At 54.6% G+C, this 14937-nt stretch overlaps 1 protein-coding gene across 3 annotated transcripts in view; it reads right to left on the reverse strand.

The window, feature by feature from the left end:
- Positions 1-439: 439 nt before the first annotated feature.
- The window catches only part of RAB11FIP4 (RAB11 family interacting protein 4), a 146588-nt gene continuing 132090 nt past the window's right edge, over positions 440-14937 (reverse strand). For all 3 annotated transcript variants that reach the window (XM_055101330.3, XM_014342083.6, XM_003811978.8), the window contains 7 exons: positions 14653-14756; positions 13418-13558; positions 10742-10823; positions 10122-10259; positions 9887-10045; positions 8196-8339; positions 440-7049 (listed from right to left, as the gene is read on the reverse strand). In XM_055101330.3, the coding sequence (XP_054957305.1) occupies positions 6933-7049; positions 8196-8339; positions 9887-10045; positions 10122-10259; positions 10742-10823; positions 13418-13558; positions 14653-14756 (885 nt within the window). In that variant the 3' untranslated portion in view covers positions 440-6932. The remainder of the gene's footprint in view (positions 7050-8195; positions 8340-9886; positions 10046-10121; positions 10260-10741; positions 10824-13417; positions 13559-14652; positions 14757-14937) is intronic.

The following is a 14937-nucleotide window of genomic DNA, read 5'->3' on the forward strand; positions in this document are numbered from 1 at the left end:
TGGTGTGGCAGAGACAAGCACTGGCAGGTCTGAAGCCAGTCCTGAATGGAGGCATTGGGCCGTCACCCTGGGGAGCCACAGCGGCGGACATGGAGGGAGCATGGCACTGGGACCCCACTGGACCCCTAGGAAGACCTCAGTGGGAAAGAACATAGCCACACAAAGGACAAAGTTTCCAAACATCATAGCCCTGTGGCTGGAATGGTGGCGTTAAAGAGGCTTCTGGGATCCACGTCTTCTCCCCTAGGGACTGAAGTGTGACACCGCCCCACTCCACCCTGCCCCTGGGGGACAGCACCAGCCACCCTGGGAACCACAAACTTGGTGGGGGGCAGGGGGTTGCTCTTTTTAAGGGAGACCATCTGTCCCTGTGAGCCCTGGAACCAGGCCTCTTCTGCCCACCCTCCCCCAACCACAGAAACTCATGGTTCAGTCAGGCGAGAAGAGCAAACTGTTTATTTACACCTTGGTCTGTACAGTACAGCTCCCCGGGAGGAGCCTGCCACCAACAGCCTGTTCCTTTTGGGGCAGAAGCAGGTTGGAGGCAAAGAGCTCAGACCCTGGACAGCCTCAGGGCCTCACCCCCACTGTCCCCTCCCTGGGGCCCACAGGGCAGGTCCCACCCCAGCACTAAAGCTAAGCCTGTTTCCAGACAGAGCCTCCTGGGGCAAAAAAGTCAAGTTGAATCCCACAGAGTCAGAAGCCATCTAACAAACCCTTGGGCATGAGGCCACATGTGTAGTTCATTCCACGTAGGCCTCAGAAGACCCAGCCAAGAAAGTGGGAGGAGCTGGAAGGGAGCCCACAGCTGTGAGTCCTTGGCAATGCACCATCCGCTCCGTGACATCAGTTGGTATTTAATGGCACTCTGGTCTGAGCACCTCAGCAGACAAGGAAGGGCTGGGCAGGTGTTCACAGCAGGCAGGGGCAGCAGCTAGCGCCTCTTCCTTCTGTCCAAGTGGGGCCCGCAGCTGTTCTAGACACCAGATGTGGTGGCCTCAAGGCAGGCCTGTGGCCGTGCACCAGGAACCATGGACAGGGCTTCCTCTGGGGGCAGAGACAGTGCACGGAGCGGCTGCAGTCCCATGATATCCCTGCTGGGGCCAATGCCCCAGGTTAAAGAGTGATGCTTTGCCCGACATCACTAACAATGCAGGGAAAGCTCTGTGGGAGAAGCTGCTTTACGCTAAGTTGCCCTTTTCTGGAATGCAAGGTTCCTAAATTAGCTGCAGGCTGGAGGAGGGACTAAGTGGGTCCTAGCCCCCCATGCTTAAGACAATAATGAAAGATTCTGTACAAAGTTACCAAGTCTACAGGCTGAGCGAGCCAAGGGTAAGTGGGGCCTGATCCTTGTGGATGAATGTGCCCGGGAGAGCTGGCCTCACCTGGGGGAGGCACGTTGAAAAAGTACACATTTACAGGGCTCGGGAAAGGCCAGGGAGATGAGACGATGTAGAAAAGGAGGCAGTGGGCAATGTGGAAAATCCTGTACAGTGGCGATGGGGAAGAAAAGGCACAAGGACAAAGACCCCAAACCATGCAGATGAAAACAGCCTGTGCAGCACAGCAAAGCGGATGGGCCCCAGCAGGAGGCAGGGTCACCCTCGGGACAACAGCACTTGGATCCTGCAGGAGACATGGCCTGGATGCCATCCCCAGCTGGTAGCTCCGGGGCAGACATCTCTACCTTACAGATGGGGAAAGGAGCAACCTACGAGGTCGGGGCAGGGAGGTCATATGGGAAACCTCGCCTGGTGAGCATGGTGACATTATACTTCCCCAGGGTCTACATTTTTAGAAACAAATCTTTCTAGAAGGCAGCCTATTTTCTCTGGTGGGTAGCAGAGAATATGGCAGAAGGGCCTCAGAGTTGTCCTGCCATGCAGGTAGGGCAGGCTCCTGGTTCCAGCCTCTCCCGCTTCCTGCTGGCTGCCCCATTCATGTGTGCACCCAGGGCAGGAAGTGAGGACCTGGCAGGTCCCTAGGATCAGCACTCAAAGTCATCCACTGACGGCATGGCCCTTCTAACTTGAGGCCCCTTGGTGCAGCAGACCTCAGTCTTCCTAGCCAGCAGCGTCACCCTAGAGGGGATTTCCTGGGTCCCAAAGGGAGGGCCAGAGTCTGGGAGAAAGGACTGTGGAGGATACCAGCACTGAGTCCTAAGTGGCCCCTTTCCTCAATCTAGAATCCACAGTAGCCCTTGAGAAAGAGTCGCTGTGGATCTGCTGGGCAACCAAAGTCATTTTCTTGGCATGGTGACCACGCAAAACTTTCCTGGTATGATCACATCGAAAGTTAGTTTTTGTTTTTTTAAAAAAATAAAGACAAGAGTTTCACCATGTTGTCCAGGCTGGTCTCGAACTCCTGAGCTCAGGCAATCCACCTGCCTTGGCCTCCCAAAGTGCTGGGATTACAGGTGTGAGCCACCGTGCCCGGCCTAGAGTTAGTTTTTAAGTTTAAATTTGCTAATGCATTAAACCCCACCACACACACAGGACACAGAGGGCTTCATTTCTCCCAGTTTCACCTGGCCCTGCTGGCCCCTGGAGGCTTCTGCTGGCTAAGTCCCTCATTGGAACCAAGAACCCGCGCTTCTGTCCCCACCCCCCCACCCCCAACTCCCCTGAACACCAGCACCAGTGGACTAGCACCTGGAGTGTCCGGTGTGTGAGTAGGATGCTGGTTTGGCTAACAGGGAACGAGCTGGGACTCCCTTTATCAACCCAGTCAGGAAACAGACCAGAAGCAAAACCCACAAAGACAGTATGTCCTCCTGCTCAGCTATGCAAATAGGTGGCAGCTGTTTCTGCGGCTGCTTTCAGGGGGACAGCCCCACCTGTCAGTTCCCTGCTGACTCTGTTCTACCTGCTCTTTGAGATGAGCCTGTAGCCAGTATATCCCAACACATGCCACCCACTGATTCCAGGGGCACCAGGCCAAGGTCCTGCCCACCCACTCTGGTCTGCTAACCTCCAGGCTGGTGAGAACAGCTGGATCCACCAGCTCCTGAAGGCATCTGGCCTCCCATCCTGCAGGCCAGGACCATTCAACAACAGGAAAAGGAACCCTCCCAGCAAGAGAGCTCACTGTCATTCAGCCACGGGCTTGACAAGCCCAACAGCCACTTTGACCAGTTTCCTCTACCTCTGGCCAACGACCTTGCAGGACAGGGCAGTCTCAACCTCGGACTGCATATCATCACCTGGGGAGGTCTTTACACATCTCGATGCCTGGACCACACCCCACACCAATTCAATCCGAACCTCTGGGGGTTCAGCCCAGACAGCAGAAGCTTACAAATCTCCCCAGGTGATTCCAATGCACAGCCACAGCTGAGCCCACTGTTTTAGGCCCTCGTGCAGGTTTTTGAGCTTTTTTTTTTTTTTTTTTTTTTTTTAACTTTTGGTAGAGACAAGGTATCACTATGTTGCCCAGGCTGGTTTAGGACTCCTGAGCTCAAGTGATCCGCCTGCCATTGCCTCCCAAGTGCTAGGATTACAGGCGTGAGCCACCATGCCTGGCCTGTTCATGTTTTAATAGGTCAGAAATAAAGTCATGAAAAGGAATTTCTCTGTGACAGTTCGCAAAGAATTCTACCAATTTAAAATAAAATAATCTAGGATTAACTCTGGCCAATTCAAAGTTAAAAGAAAAAAACATTTTTACTAGAAGTTTCTTAAAGCCTCTCACCGCACAGGGACTAGCTGAACCAGAAGGTACTTCATTTTCTAATAGATAATGTACACAAAGCTCACTCCTGGTTCAGTTCATTTTGCGTGGCTTCCAACTGAACGCAAGGGCAGCTCAGGGCCATGTAAAATCTGAGTCAACTACAGAAACCCTCGCCCCACCCCCAAAACACCTCTAAATTTAAGATAAGTTACTGCTAATCCCTACTCGGTAGGGTTGCCAGGTTTAGCAAAAACAATAAAAACAAACAAACAAAAAACCCAAGTAGGACACGCAATTAAATTGGAATTACCTGAGCAGCTCTTTAAAAAATCCCATGCCTGGGCTACACCCACAACAATCAAACCAGAACGTCTGAGGATTCAGTCTAATCATCAGAATTTTTAAAATCTCCCCATTTCAAATATGTCCTGGCCAGGCATGGTGGCTCATGCCTGTAATCCCAGTGCTTTGGCAGGCTGAGGTGGGAGGACCACTTGAGGTCAGCAGCTCGAGTGAGGCAACACAGTGAGACCCTGTCTCTACAAAAAATAAGAAAAATTAGCTGGGCGTGGTGGTGCATGCCTGTAGTCCCAGCTACTCAGGCAGTTAAGGCGGGAGGATCGCTTGAGCCTGGGAGTTCAAGGTTGTGGTGAGCTATGATCATACCACTACACTCCAGCCTGGGCAACAGAGCAAGATCCTATCTCTAAAAATAACATCTGTCCCATGTATTAGATAGAACATATTTATTCTAAAGTTATTTTCTATCTGAAATTCAAACTTAACTGGGCATCCTGTCTACTACCTCGCAGCCCCACTACTGAGGGGTAAGGGCAGAAACAAAGATCAAGCTCCTACCACCTAGGCTCTGGGACCTGCCACCAAGGGGTCTGGGATCTGCCAGGGGCTGTGGAGCTGGGACCCCTGGGGCATCTGCCCCCTCAAGCTAGCTTTTGAGCCCAGAAGAATATTTTTACAAACATACGCCATCTTTAAAAGCCAAGCAACAAGCCAGGTTTTACAAGAAATGTATTCTGGCTGAAGAAAGTAAGGTTGGACTTGAGGTGTGTGTGAGCTGGAATTCAGCCCCCCATTTAAAAGCCAGGCCTGCTCCAGAGGCCCCTCTGGCGCTGCAGCAGGTCCCGGGGGCCTTTCAGACGCCGGCTCCCCCCGGAGCCTGTTCCCATGGCGCCCCTTAGAGGGAGGAGCCTGAAGCACGCCCCAGGCTGCCAGCTGCTTCCGCCCACCTTTCCCGTGGCAGAGATTCCTTCCCACGTTGTGACTCAGGCTGTGTAACCCAGGCCTCTGCAGCCTTCTCTGAAATTCCAATGCAGCCAAAGGGCAGATAACATTTTACATATAAAATACTCAACCCTGGGGTAAGGCCCCCACGCACCAGTACTCCTTCTGACCTAACACCCAGGCCAAAGCTATGTCAGGATCTGTCTTGTTCCTTTCAGCCGTGGCCACTCCTTCCTATTGGCAAATTCTCAAGAGACCCTCTCCTCATGCCTTCTTCCACTGCCTCTTCGCAGAACCCTTGGGGGAGCCCAAGGAGACCCACGTCCTAAGGGGCTGAGAAACTCCTAGAAGACCGACTGCCTAGCCTAGTCTTCCCAGTGTGGGTGGCTCCAAAGTCCTGGGTCAGACCAGTGCAACCCCATTATGTGCAGCATGAAACTAATCCCCAACAAAAGATTAAAAAGAAGCCACGAGATCCAACAAATGCAAAGGCTGATTGGAATGGAACTGAAGTTTGGTCCTGGCCACAGCCCTGCCTCTGTCAAGCAGGTGTCACACCCAAGTCCCCAGATCCCCTCTCCTTACCCTCACTGCCCTCTCTTTCTGCAACTCCCCCTCCACCGCCCTTCCCAACATGCCCAAACCTTCCTTCTCATACTATAAGATGTGCTGAAGAAAACAAGAAACTGCAGGGGGAAAAATAAGACCACACACGTTTATATATATTTGGATTAAGAAAATGAATCACAAGCCATATAAAATTGAGATAAATTGGAAAACTCTAAGGTAAGTACCATGTCTATTCCCAGCTGCCTAGAACAAAGATCCATTAAAAATCCATGGTGTGAATTTCCACCATGGGTCAGAAGGATGGAAGACTAAGGTTTTCCTGCAACTTTCCCAACCGCCTCCCACCAGTGCAGCGAGTGCTCTCCTGGCTGAGAACCAACTACAGGTGTGTTTCTAAACGCTGGAACGAAGCAGTCTTGCTGCCACACGAGTGGAGCCCGGAGCTAGGATTCTGAAATCCAAACCCAGGCCTGCCATCACCAGGCTGCGTGGAGAATGAAGACAGGGAGCCAGGCAGACGGTCTCTCCGTGCATCCATCTTAAGATGCAGCCATGGGAAGGAAACTGACTGGGATGGGAGTTGTGTTCCTCCCCAAAACTCATTTCTTTGGTTGCCCGATGTCAACTCCTGCCTTAGACACCCATCCCAAACCCTCCTTCTCCTTCATTTTTATCCCTTCATGTTACAATGAAGCAGTGAATGCTGCTTCATTGTCTTAAAACCGAAACAGAAACGGGGAGGTAGGTAGCATGGATGGGGGAGTGCATGAACTCTATAGGTACAGGATGAGGATGCCCCGCACTAGCTGCTATGAAACCTGAGTCCTCTGTTCACTCTGCACACACATCACAGAGGGCTGCTGGCCGGTGGCCAAGGCATTTGGTGAGGGCCCCATCTCATGGACCCTCCAGATGCCCCTTCATCCTCTCTGAGCTTGAACACTGGGGCTTGAAAGGTGGCCAAAGAGCTGGCGAGGACACAAATATGGGGCATTCAAACTCCTAGGAAAGATCACAATTTTGCTCCCACTCCCAAGGGGACTAGGAGTGGGGTGAAAGAGCCCATCGTACTAGAGCGAATGTGAATCCTTATCCCCAGAGGTAGAATCATTTTACCCAGTACCGGAAACACGAGCTTCCAGTTCTTGTTTTTACAGTAACTCCTGATAGCAGACCTTGCCTCCTCCCACTTCCAGTACCCTCTGCCCCTTGCAAAGGGGCCACAAAGTGCATGCACGGCTAACCGTGTGGATGCTGCCCACAGCCACGGCCACTCACCCCTCGCTCGTGTGCACAGCCTCCCCACATATACACGGGTACACGTAACGCATGGTGGCCAGAGAGACATTTACAGTGTGAGTGTGAGGCCCGGCTTAGGCCTGCATCCTTGGGCAGGGTCTGCCCTTGGTCCCAGGGTCCTAAGGCTGCTCTGCAGCCAGCCCCGTGCCTTAGTGTTTGATCTCGAGGATGGAGGGATTGTGGTCCAGGATGGCGAGGATAATCTTGTCCATGTACTGCCTCAGCCGGAAGTTGATCTCCTCCTGCTCCTTCAGGGCTTCCATTAGCTGAAGGAAATGGGAAAGACGGGTCAGTGGCTGGGCCTGGGATAGGGTGCAGGCAGAGTCCAGACTCCCAGGCTTGTCGCAGGCCAGTGCCTGACAATAGAGGGCATCAGGAGATCCTGGGCAAGGTGGGCCCCAGGACAGCCTCAGCATTTGGATGCCAGGACCAGAGTCGAAGTGGCTCAGCCCCTAGTATTACCTATGCAGGTGCCCAGGCCCCACCCCCAGAGATTCCAATGTGATCAGTTTGTAGAGGGGGCCCAGGTGTGGGTAATTTTTTGCAAAAGTAGAAAACACTAGCCAAAGTCATTTAAAATCAAGACTGACAAAGTCCCAGGGCCGCTAAGACTCCAAAGGGGAGCTGTCTCCTGCCTGGAACACCTCTCCCCACCCCCAGCCCCACACTGCTCTTCTCCAGGGCAGTGTTCTTTCGGACATTGCTGACATGCTGCCTCTGCCCAGGGGTTGGGGCCCAGCTCACCTGGGAGCTCCTTGAGGACAGAGGTCAGCTCTTCACCCCGTGTCCCAGGCAGAGGGTGAGGCTCAGTGACAGAGTGTCTTACAATTCATGTTACAATGCAGCCGGGGCATTTTGGAGGCCTGATCTTTCATAAGCATACTCTGGTGTGGCAGGAAGGGTAGGCTTTGGCTTTGGAGAGAGCTGGGTCCCTCTCCCTCCCTAGCTGGGTGGTCCTGGGTTCCACCTTCCCAGCTTGGAATGTGGAGCTGTTCCTAAAGCCTCAGAGTCATCAGGAGATTAAGTGAAAACACACCGCAGAAGCAGGTGCTGGGGAAATGCTAATGTCCTCCCCCTCTGGACTGGGAAGAGGGGGAGTGATAGCCTAACCCAGAGTCACAGCTTGATCCACTCAGCTGGCTATGTTGGCATTTTTCTGGCCGACCTAAGACTCACACTCCACTCTGAACCAAACCCGCACTCCTTCCAGCACAGGCGGAACTCAGAGCTGACTTAACTTCTCCAGCAGCCCCCTCCCCTGCTGACAGCTTTGCCCCGTCATGTGGGGTAGCTGTAGATGGGACTCTCTGCCAGGCCCTGGTCTGGTTTTCTCACTCTGGGCAGGTGGGGGCCGGGAGAAGGAATCACAGAGGGCGGCCAGGCCCCAAAGCAAGAGCCGGTGGTGTGGTTACCTCATCGCGCGAGGCGGTGTCTATCTCCGCAGCCAGAGACTGGGCTTTAGTCTGGGCAGCAAAGAGGTTTTTTGCTTCGTAGAGGCTGAGGCTCAAAATCTGCCCATTCAAGTCGTCATTCTGATCCCGCAGCTTATAATTCTCCTACAGAGAGAAGGACGAAGGCGACATCAACCCCAAGAGGCATCCACAGCCCACTGGAACCCACTTCTCCACATCCACCGTCCCCGACCTGCCGCCAGCGCCATTCCCACAGGTGTGTGTCACGGCTGGTTCAAGGGGCCATAGATGTTGCAGCCTTTGCCAAGCGCTGGGGGCAAGGAGGGCTGGGTCCTGGTCCAGGGGACTGGCATCCTGGGAGTGCACAGGGTTTGTGGAGGAGTTACAGCCCTGCTCAGCGCAGCCAAGGCTCCTGGCCATCCCTTCCTCCCTAGGCCCTGCATAGGGACATCACCCACCCAGCAGCCCAGTGAAGGAAGTGGTGCTCTGGGCTCTCTGGGCAGGCTGGCCAGCTCATTTCCTTGGCTCCCCCGGCAGCCACGTTCCGAATCCTGCTTGGTTGGAGTTGACCCAGGCGGACCCGCCCAGATCCCATGCACCGGTCTCACACTCCAGCTTTTGCCTAAAGAGCCCTAATGCTCACACCTGGGACCCTGGGCACCCCACCCCTAGACTAGGAGAAGGGTTGGGGTTTTAGGACTTCTGTGAAAGCACAGCCACCAGCACCTTTGTCCCCAGTGGAACAAACTCAGAAGGATAATTTATGCTGCAGGCTCTTCCACCTGCAGGGTCAGGCAGAGCTGACACTTCACCCAGCACCACCTGGCCACTGCCTCCTCCTGATCCACTCCCCCACCCAACGGTCTCTAGCTAAGGCAGCGCTCCTTGAAATGTAATCTTCTGGCTAGGCACACTGGCTCATTCCTGTAATCCCAACACTTTCAAAGACTAAGGGTGGGAGGATCCCTTGAGCCCAGGAGTTCAAGCCTGGGCAATATAGGGAGACCCCATCTCTGGAAATAAATACATAAATAAGTAAATTAGCCAGGTGTGGTGGTGCTCTCCTGTAGTCCTAACTGCTCGAGAGGCTGAGGTAGGAGAATTGCTTGAGCCCAGGAATTTGAGGCCATAGTGACTGTGATCACACCACTGCCCTCCACCCTGGGCAACACAGTGAGACCCTGCCTCAAAAAACAAAAACAACATTAGCTGGGCATGGTGGTGTGTGCCTGTAGTCCTAGTTACTAGGGAGACTGAGGCAGAAGGATCACCTGAGCCCAGGAATTCAAGGCTGCAGTGAGCTATGGAGTGCCAAAGCACTCCAGCCTGGGTATCAGAGCAAGACCCTGTCTCTTGGGAAAAAAAAAAAAAAAAAGGAACCTTGGGTCAGGGTCTACTTCTGGGAGAACCCAATGCCTCCAGGCACTATACTGCAGCTGGGTATGGTCTCATCCTCCACCCTGAGCACCAAGGCAGGGTCTATTTCCTCACATGGACGTAAGGGAGAGATCTTTGGATCGATTTTCCTGAGCTGTGAAATGGGGCAGTCAGCCCTGACAAACAGGTTGCTGAGAAGCAGACAGGCAGTGCTGCTACAGCTCTGGGCTCCCCTGCCACAGATCCTGCACAGGAAACCCACGTGGTGGGCCCGGCCACCCTGCCCCACTGGACACAGAGACTGCTAGACCCACCTGCTTGAGCCGCTTGACCTCGTGCTCGAGCTCCACCTCGCGGGCCCTGGCATTGAACTCGCCTAGGCCAGAGGAGGCACTGCGGCCCCTGCCTGGCCGCTCGCAGTCCAGCTTGTACATCTGCAGGTGCTCCAGCTCCTTCCGCAAGTCCTCGATGAGCTGCGAGGGAGAGAAGCAGGTTGGCAGGAGCAGGGATGCTGGAAGGAGCCCTGGTGCCTGCTGGCCTGGGACCTACCTCCTGCGTCGCCTCCCGCTCCTTCTGGAACTCAAGGCGGTTCTGTCGCAGCTTGTCCATCATGCGCTTGTACAGGTCCATCTCATCTTTGAGCCGCAGGCTGGTGTCCTCCAGACGGTCAGACATGCGCTGCCGCTCCTGGAGCAGGGAGACCCGATCAGGGGAGGAGAGTTCCCAGAGAGGGGCTCACTATGTCCAGGGGTGTCCCTGGGGTCTGGTCAGCCATCTTCACGAGGCAGATGCACAGTGAAACCAGCTCCCTTAGACGGAGCCCTGAGTCTTGGCTTACAGAAACGGCCAGAGCCCCGATGATTCTAGAAATACAACTAAAAACCTCAGGCCTCTGAAGTCCTTCAACTATGCTAGATGCAATCTGAATTGAAGGTGTTAGCCCAAATAGAAGCTAACCTCTTTCTAAAACTAATTTTTCTCCATTGTATAAAGTAATAAATACATTCGCTGTAGAAAACTTGGAAAATGAGAAATACAGAAACACAAGTTGTTATTCACTTTTTTTGCATTTCTTAGGGGGTGGGGCATTTGTTTAGAATTTCAGAAGCAATAAACTAAAGGCTCCCGATGGCCAGCCCTGCCCCTCCAAGCCTGGATCTGCTGCTCACCTCATCCAGTTTCTCTGTTTGAGACTTGAGCCGAGTCACTGTTGTTCTAAGCTCTGTATTTTCTTCCTCCAACTGCTGCACCCTGGCGAAAGGAGAAAGACAAATCTCAGAAACCTGGAATGGAGACTATCTGATAAGCGCCTGCCAGTCTGCAGTGATTCTCTGCTTCCTCCAAGAGGAAAGATACCAGAAACCAACTGAGAGAAAGAATATGATTATTATGTCAAAGACAATTTAGCCGTGAGCTTCCTATCAGCCAAAGCAAAATAGTAAGGACACTAAATTATCATTCTTATTTTCTTTCTTTTTTTTTTGAGACAGAGTCCTACTCTGTTGCCCAGGCTGGAGTGAGGTGGCACAATCTCAGCTCTGCAACCTCTGCCTCCTTCAGCAATTCTCGTGCCTCAGCCTCCTGAATAGCTGGGATTAGAGGCATGCACCACCACGCCTAGCTAATTTGTGTATTTTTAGTAGAGACGGGTTTTGCCATGTTGGCCAGGCTGGTCTCAAAAACTGGCCTCATGTGATCTGCCCACCTTGGCCTCCCAAAGTGTTGGGATTACAAGAGTGAGCCACCACACGTGGCCTTTATTTTTCCAATAAGTGGAAACATTCATTAGAGAGTAGGAACGCAGATTCTTCTTGTGTGCATCCTTCAGATCCTCAGACAACACGGGGATGTCTTTCTGCTAGATGGAGAAACAGTCTTCTTGTGGCTTCTGTGACTGGGCCCTCCTGTTAGACTCTGTAATTTGAAGGCAATGATCATATTGGCTTTTCATTCTCCGCCAACAGCATCTCATCCAGGGCTCTTCTCTGAGCGCTCACTGCACCTCCCTCTGATGACCACAGGCACGGGCTCTGACAGTAATAATCCTCTGTGTTAGCGTTCACACAGGAATTCCATAAAGGGAATCCTAAAGGGATTCCACAAGAAGACAGAGCCTGGGTGTTCAGGTCAGTTGTTTGTTTGTTTGTCTGTTTTGAGACGGAGTCTCAGTGGCGTGACCTCAGCTCACTGCAACCTCTGCCTCCCGGGTTCAAGCGATTCTCCTGCCTCAACCTCCCGAGCAGCTGGGACTACAGGCGCGCACCACCACGCCTGGCTAATTTTTGTATTTTTAGTAGAGATGGGGTTTCACCATGTTGGCCAGGATGGTCTCCGTTTCCTGACCTCGTGATCCACCTGCCTCGGCCTCCGAAAGTGCTGGGATTATAGGCGTGAGCCACTGTGCCCGGCCTCAGGTCGGTTTTAAATGGTCTGAGAATAGGTGCAGGTGAGTTGGGCCGTCGGTGGCAGCAGAACTGAACAGGGTCACTTCTGGCAGTGACTCCTGCAGAGCATCCCGTTCTCGACCCACCACCTCCCCATCACGTCCTCTTTCCTGGAAGGATGGCTTCTGGGCCTCCACTGCCCTCTGGGCTCCAGAGAGGAATTCAGCCCCACCACCAGCAGGTGGCCCCAAGCGGGTGGAAGTGGTAGGGAACCAAGCATACGGCAGGACTCTGGGAACACCACTCGGATATTTTACACGAATGGCGCCCCCGGAGCTGTGTGACGGGCACACGTTAGGAGACAGTTCCCGAGGGCTGGCTTTCTGCACTTTGTCCTGTGGCCCAGGTTCACACTGTCTTTTACCACCTGCCGTGTCCCAGCCACCTCTCTTGGGCCAGCTGCCGAGGCGGGCTGAGTGAGAGCAGTCACCCTTAACTAGGCACCAGCCTCCAGAAACAGATGCAAAACAGCAGCTTCTAGAATAGAGTCAAAATGTAAAATGAACCCCTGGTGGGTAACTTAGCAAAGCAGGTCTCAGACACCGGGGAGTTGGGAAGTCTCCTCACCAAACTGCACAGGGGAAGGGACACGGGGGCAGGGAGGTACCTGCCTGAGAGCCCAACTCCCAGTCATTTGCTCAGCAGCCCACCAGCCGCCAGGTGGGGCTCGGCAACTCTGGGAAGCCTCAGCATGGAGACTGGGGCCTCAGGGGGCCTGAGGAGTGCCAGGGCAGCTGTCCTCTCTGCCAGAAGCCCAGGCGGCCTCCTCGGCCTCGGTCAAGGGCCGCAAAGGGGCTTCATCACAGAGGCATCATCATAGCCCTCACCCGTGGGCAGGGTCTGGACTTACATCAGCTCACCCACCCACACAGCCGCTCTGTGGGGCACACAGGGAGGTGACCCAGTACGTCCAAGGCCATGGAGCTAATGGGAGACCAACTCAGATCCCTGGCCCGGGGCTGCTCCTTGTCCCGCCTGCCTCACGTTCCAATGACGAGGTCACAGGTACACGCAAGGCACAGGAACCGGGTTTTCCATTTACCTTGGCCCTGGGGCTCTGGCTCAGTCCACCAGGGGTCAGGGGAGAACCTGACAGCAGGGGGCGCTCCAGGCCTGGATGTGAGACCCAACCCAGGCCCTTTTCTCTGACAGACATTTGTGTGGTTTGCATTACCAAATGTGAGCCACGCTCCTGGGAACATTCCTTAGCGAACTTCCTGAAGAGCATGCCTCTGTGTTTCTCGTGGTATTAAAGTGGAACTGTTACTACTGGGAAGTCTCAAGAGGCTGCCCCTCAGCCTCACATTCCCCCATCTATAAAATGGGGATAGCGCCTATCCCACAGGGCTGCCCCAGGACAGGGGGTCCCTCTGAGGGAGGGGGCTCGGTGGAGGGGCCCACCTGGCATTGAGCAGCTCCACCTCGGTAGCCTTCTCCCTCTCCAGCTTGCCGTAGGCCTCGCGGTGGCGCCGCGCCTCCTCCTCCAGAGCCTGCTCGGCCGTGGTCTCCTGATCCTTCACCATCTCCTCCAGCTCATGCACCCTGAGGACAGCGCAACGGGCAAGCTCTTGGGGCCTGCACCATTTCACCCCAACCCAGGCTGTGGCACGGGGGACCCTGGGCCCCGAGACCCTGAGTCACTGGCATGCCCACTGAGGGCGTGTGGGCCAGTAGCTTTCAGAGAGATGAACAGGGACACCGCACATCTAGAGGGGGTGTCGGTCACACATGCCATGGAGGGGCAGGCCTGGCAGTCAGAAGGTGGGGCGCTCAGGGCAGCACAGGGAGGGACCGCCCCCACCAGTCCCTGCAGCCACACCTGGCCGGAACCACCTCAGGCCTCACCTCTTGTTTTTGTGCTGTTCCTTCCCGGCCACCCCTCTGATTAATAATTCAGCTTATTGGGCACCTTGACTCCCAAAATAGGCACATCCTGGCTGGTGGCCTGAAGTCTGCCCCAGACCTGGGACAGGGCCAGGGGCACGTAGATGTGAGCACCCCAGTGACAGCCTGGTTGGTATTTCGGTCTGGGATACGTCTCACTGGCAACAGCCCCTCCCCCAGGCTGACCTTCTGGGGTATACAAAAGGGCCCATCTTTGGGCCCTGTGACAAGTTGGAGGACCGGACCCCTGGCCAGGGTATGTCCCCCAAGGGTCATGCCATCTGGTGAGGACAACTAAACCCTGAATCCACCACTGCAGACAGCATCAGGAACGGCAGGCTCAGGGGACCTCCATCAGCAGCAGTGCTGGACCCTTCCCACCGCCCAGCTCACACTGGCCTGTCCCCTGCAGAGCTTGTCCCTAGGAAGGGACGTCAGGCTCCTGTCACTGTATGAGTGAGACACAGTGGATCCCCACTCCCATCCTGGACCAGCCCTGTGGCTTCAGACCTCAGGGGGTAGAATCCATTGGGCCTAGAGCCAAGGTCAAGCTCCAACCTGTCTCCCTGTCCCTAAGGTCCTGTCCTGGGCACCACATGTGGGCAGGGCCATGTGACAAGAGGCTGATGCGTCACAGACCCTCAGAGCTGCAAAGGCATGAGGCTGCCTCCTCCCGGAGGTCTTAGCAAGATGGACCCCCGCTTTGTTCCCCAGCGTCACGGCTGAGCCCCCAGCACCGCTGCCTGCTTGACCTGTGCACCAGCTGTGTGTTCTCTTGCTTCAGCTTGCTCTTCAGGTCCCCATTGGTCAGGCTGTCATTCTCCAGCTCTGTCACCTTCTTTTCCAGGAAGCTTACCTGCAGCAGGGGGCCGGGGTGGGGTGGAGAAGACCTCTGAGGCCACAGAACCGAGAACCTCGACGCCATGAGGTTCATGAGCAGGACCTCCAAACCACTGTGTATCCGAGAACGGTCATGTGTGGGGTGGGGGGGTGGGGAACACGTGACCAGGGCCACCTGCCCCCAATTCCTAGGCAGG

The sequence above is a fragment of the Pan paniscus genome, chromosome 19 (assembly GCF_029289425.2).
Source record: "Pan paniscus chromosome 19, NHGRI_mPanPan1-v2.0_pri, whole genome shotgun sequence".
Classification (NCBI taxonomy): Eukaryota; Metazoa; Chordata; class Mammalia; order Primates; family Hominidae; genus Pan; species Pan paniscus.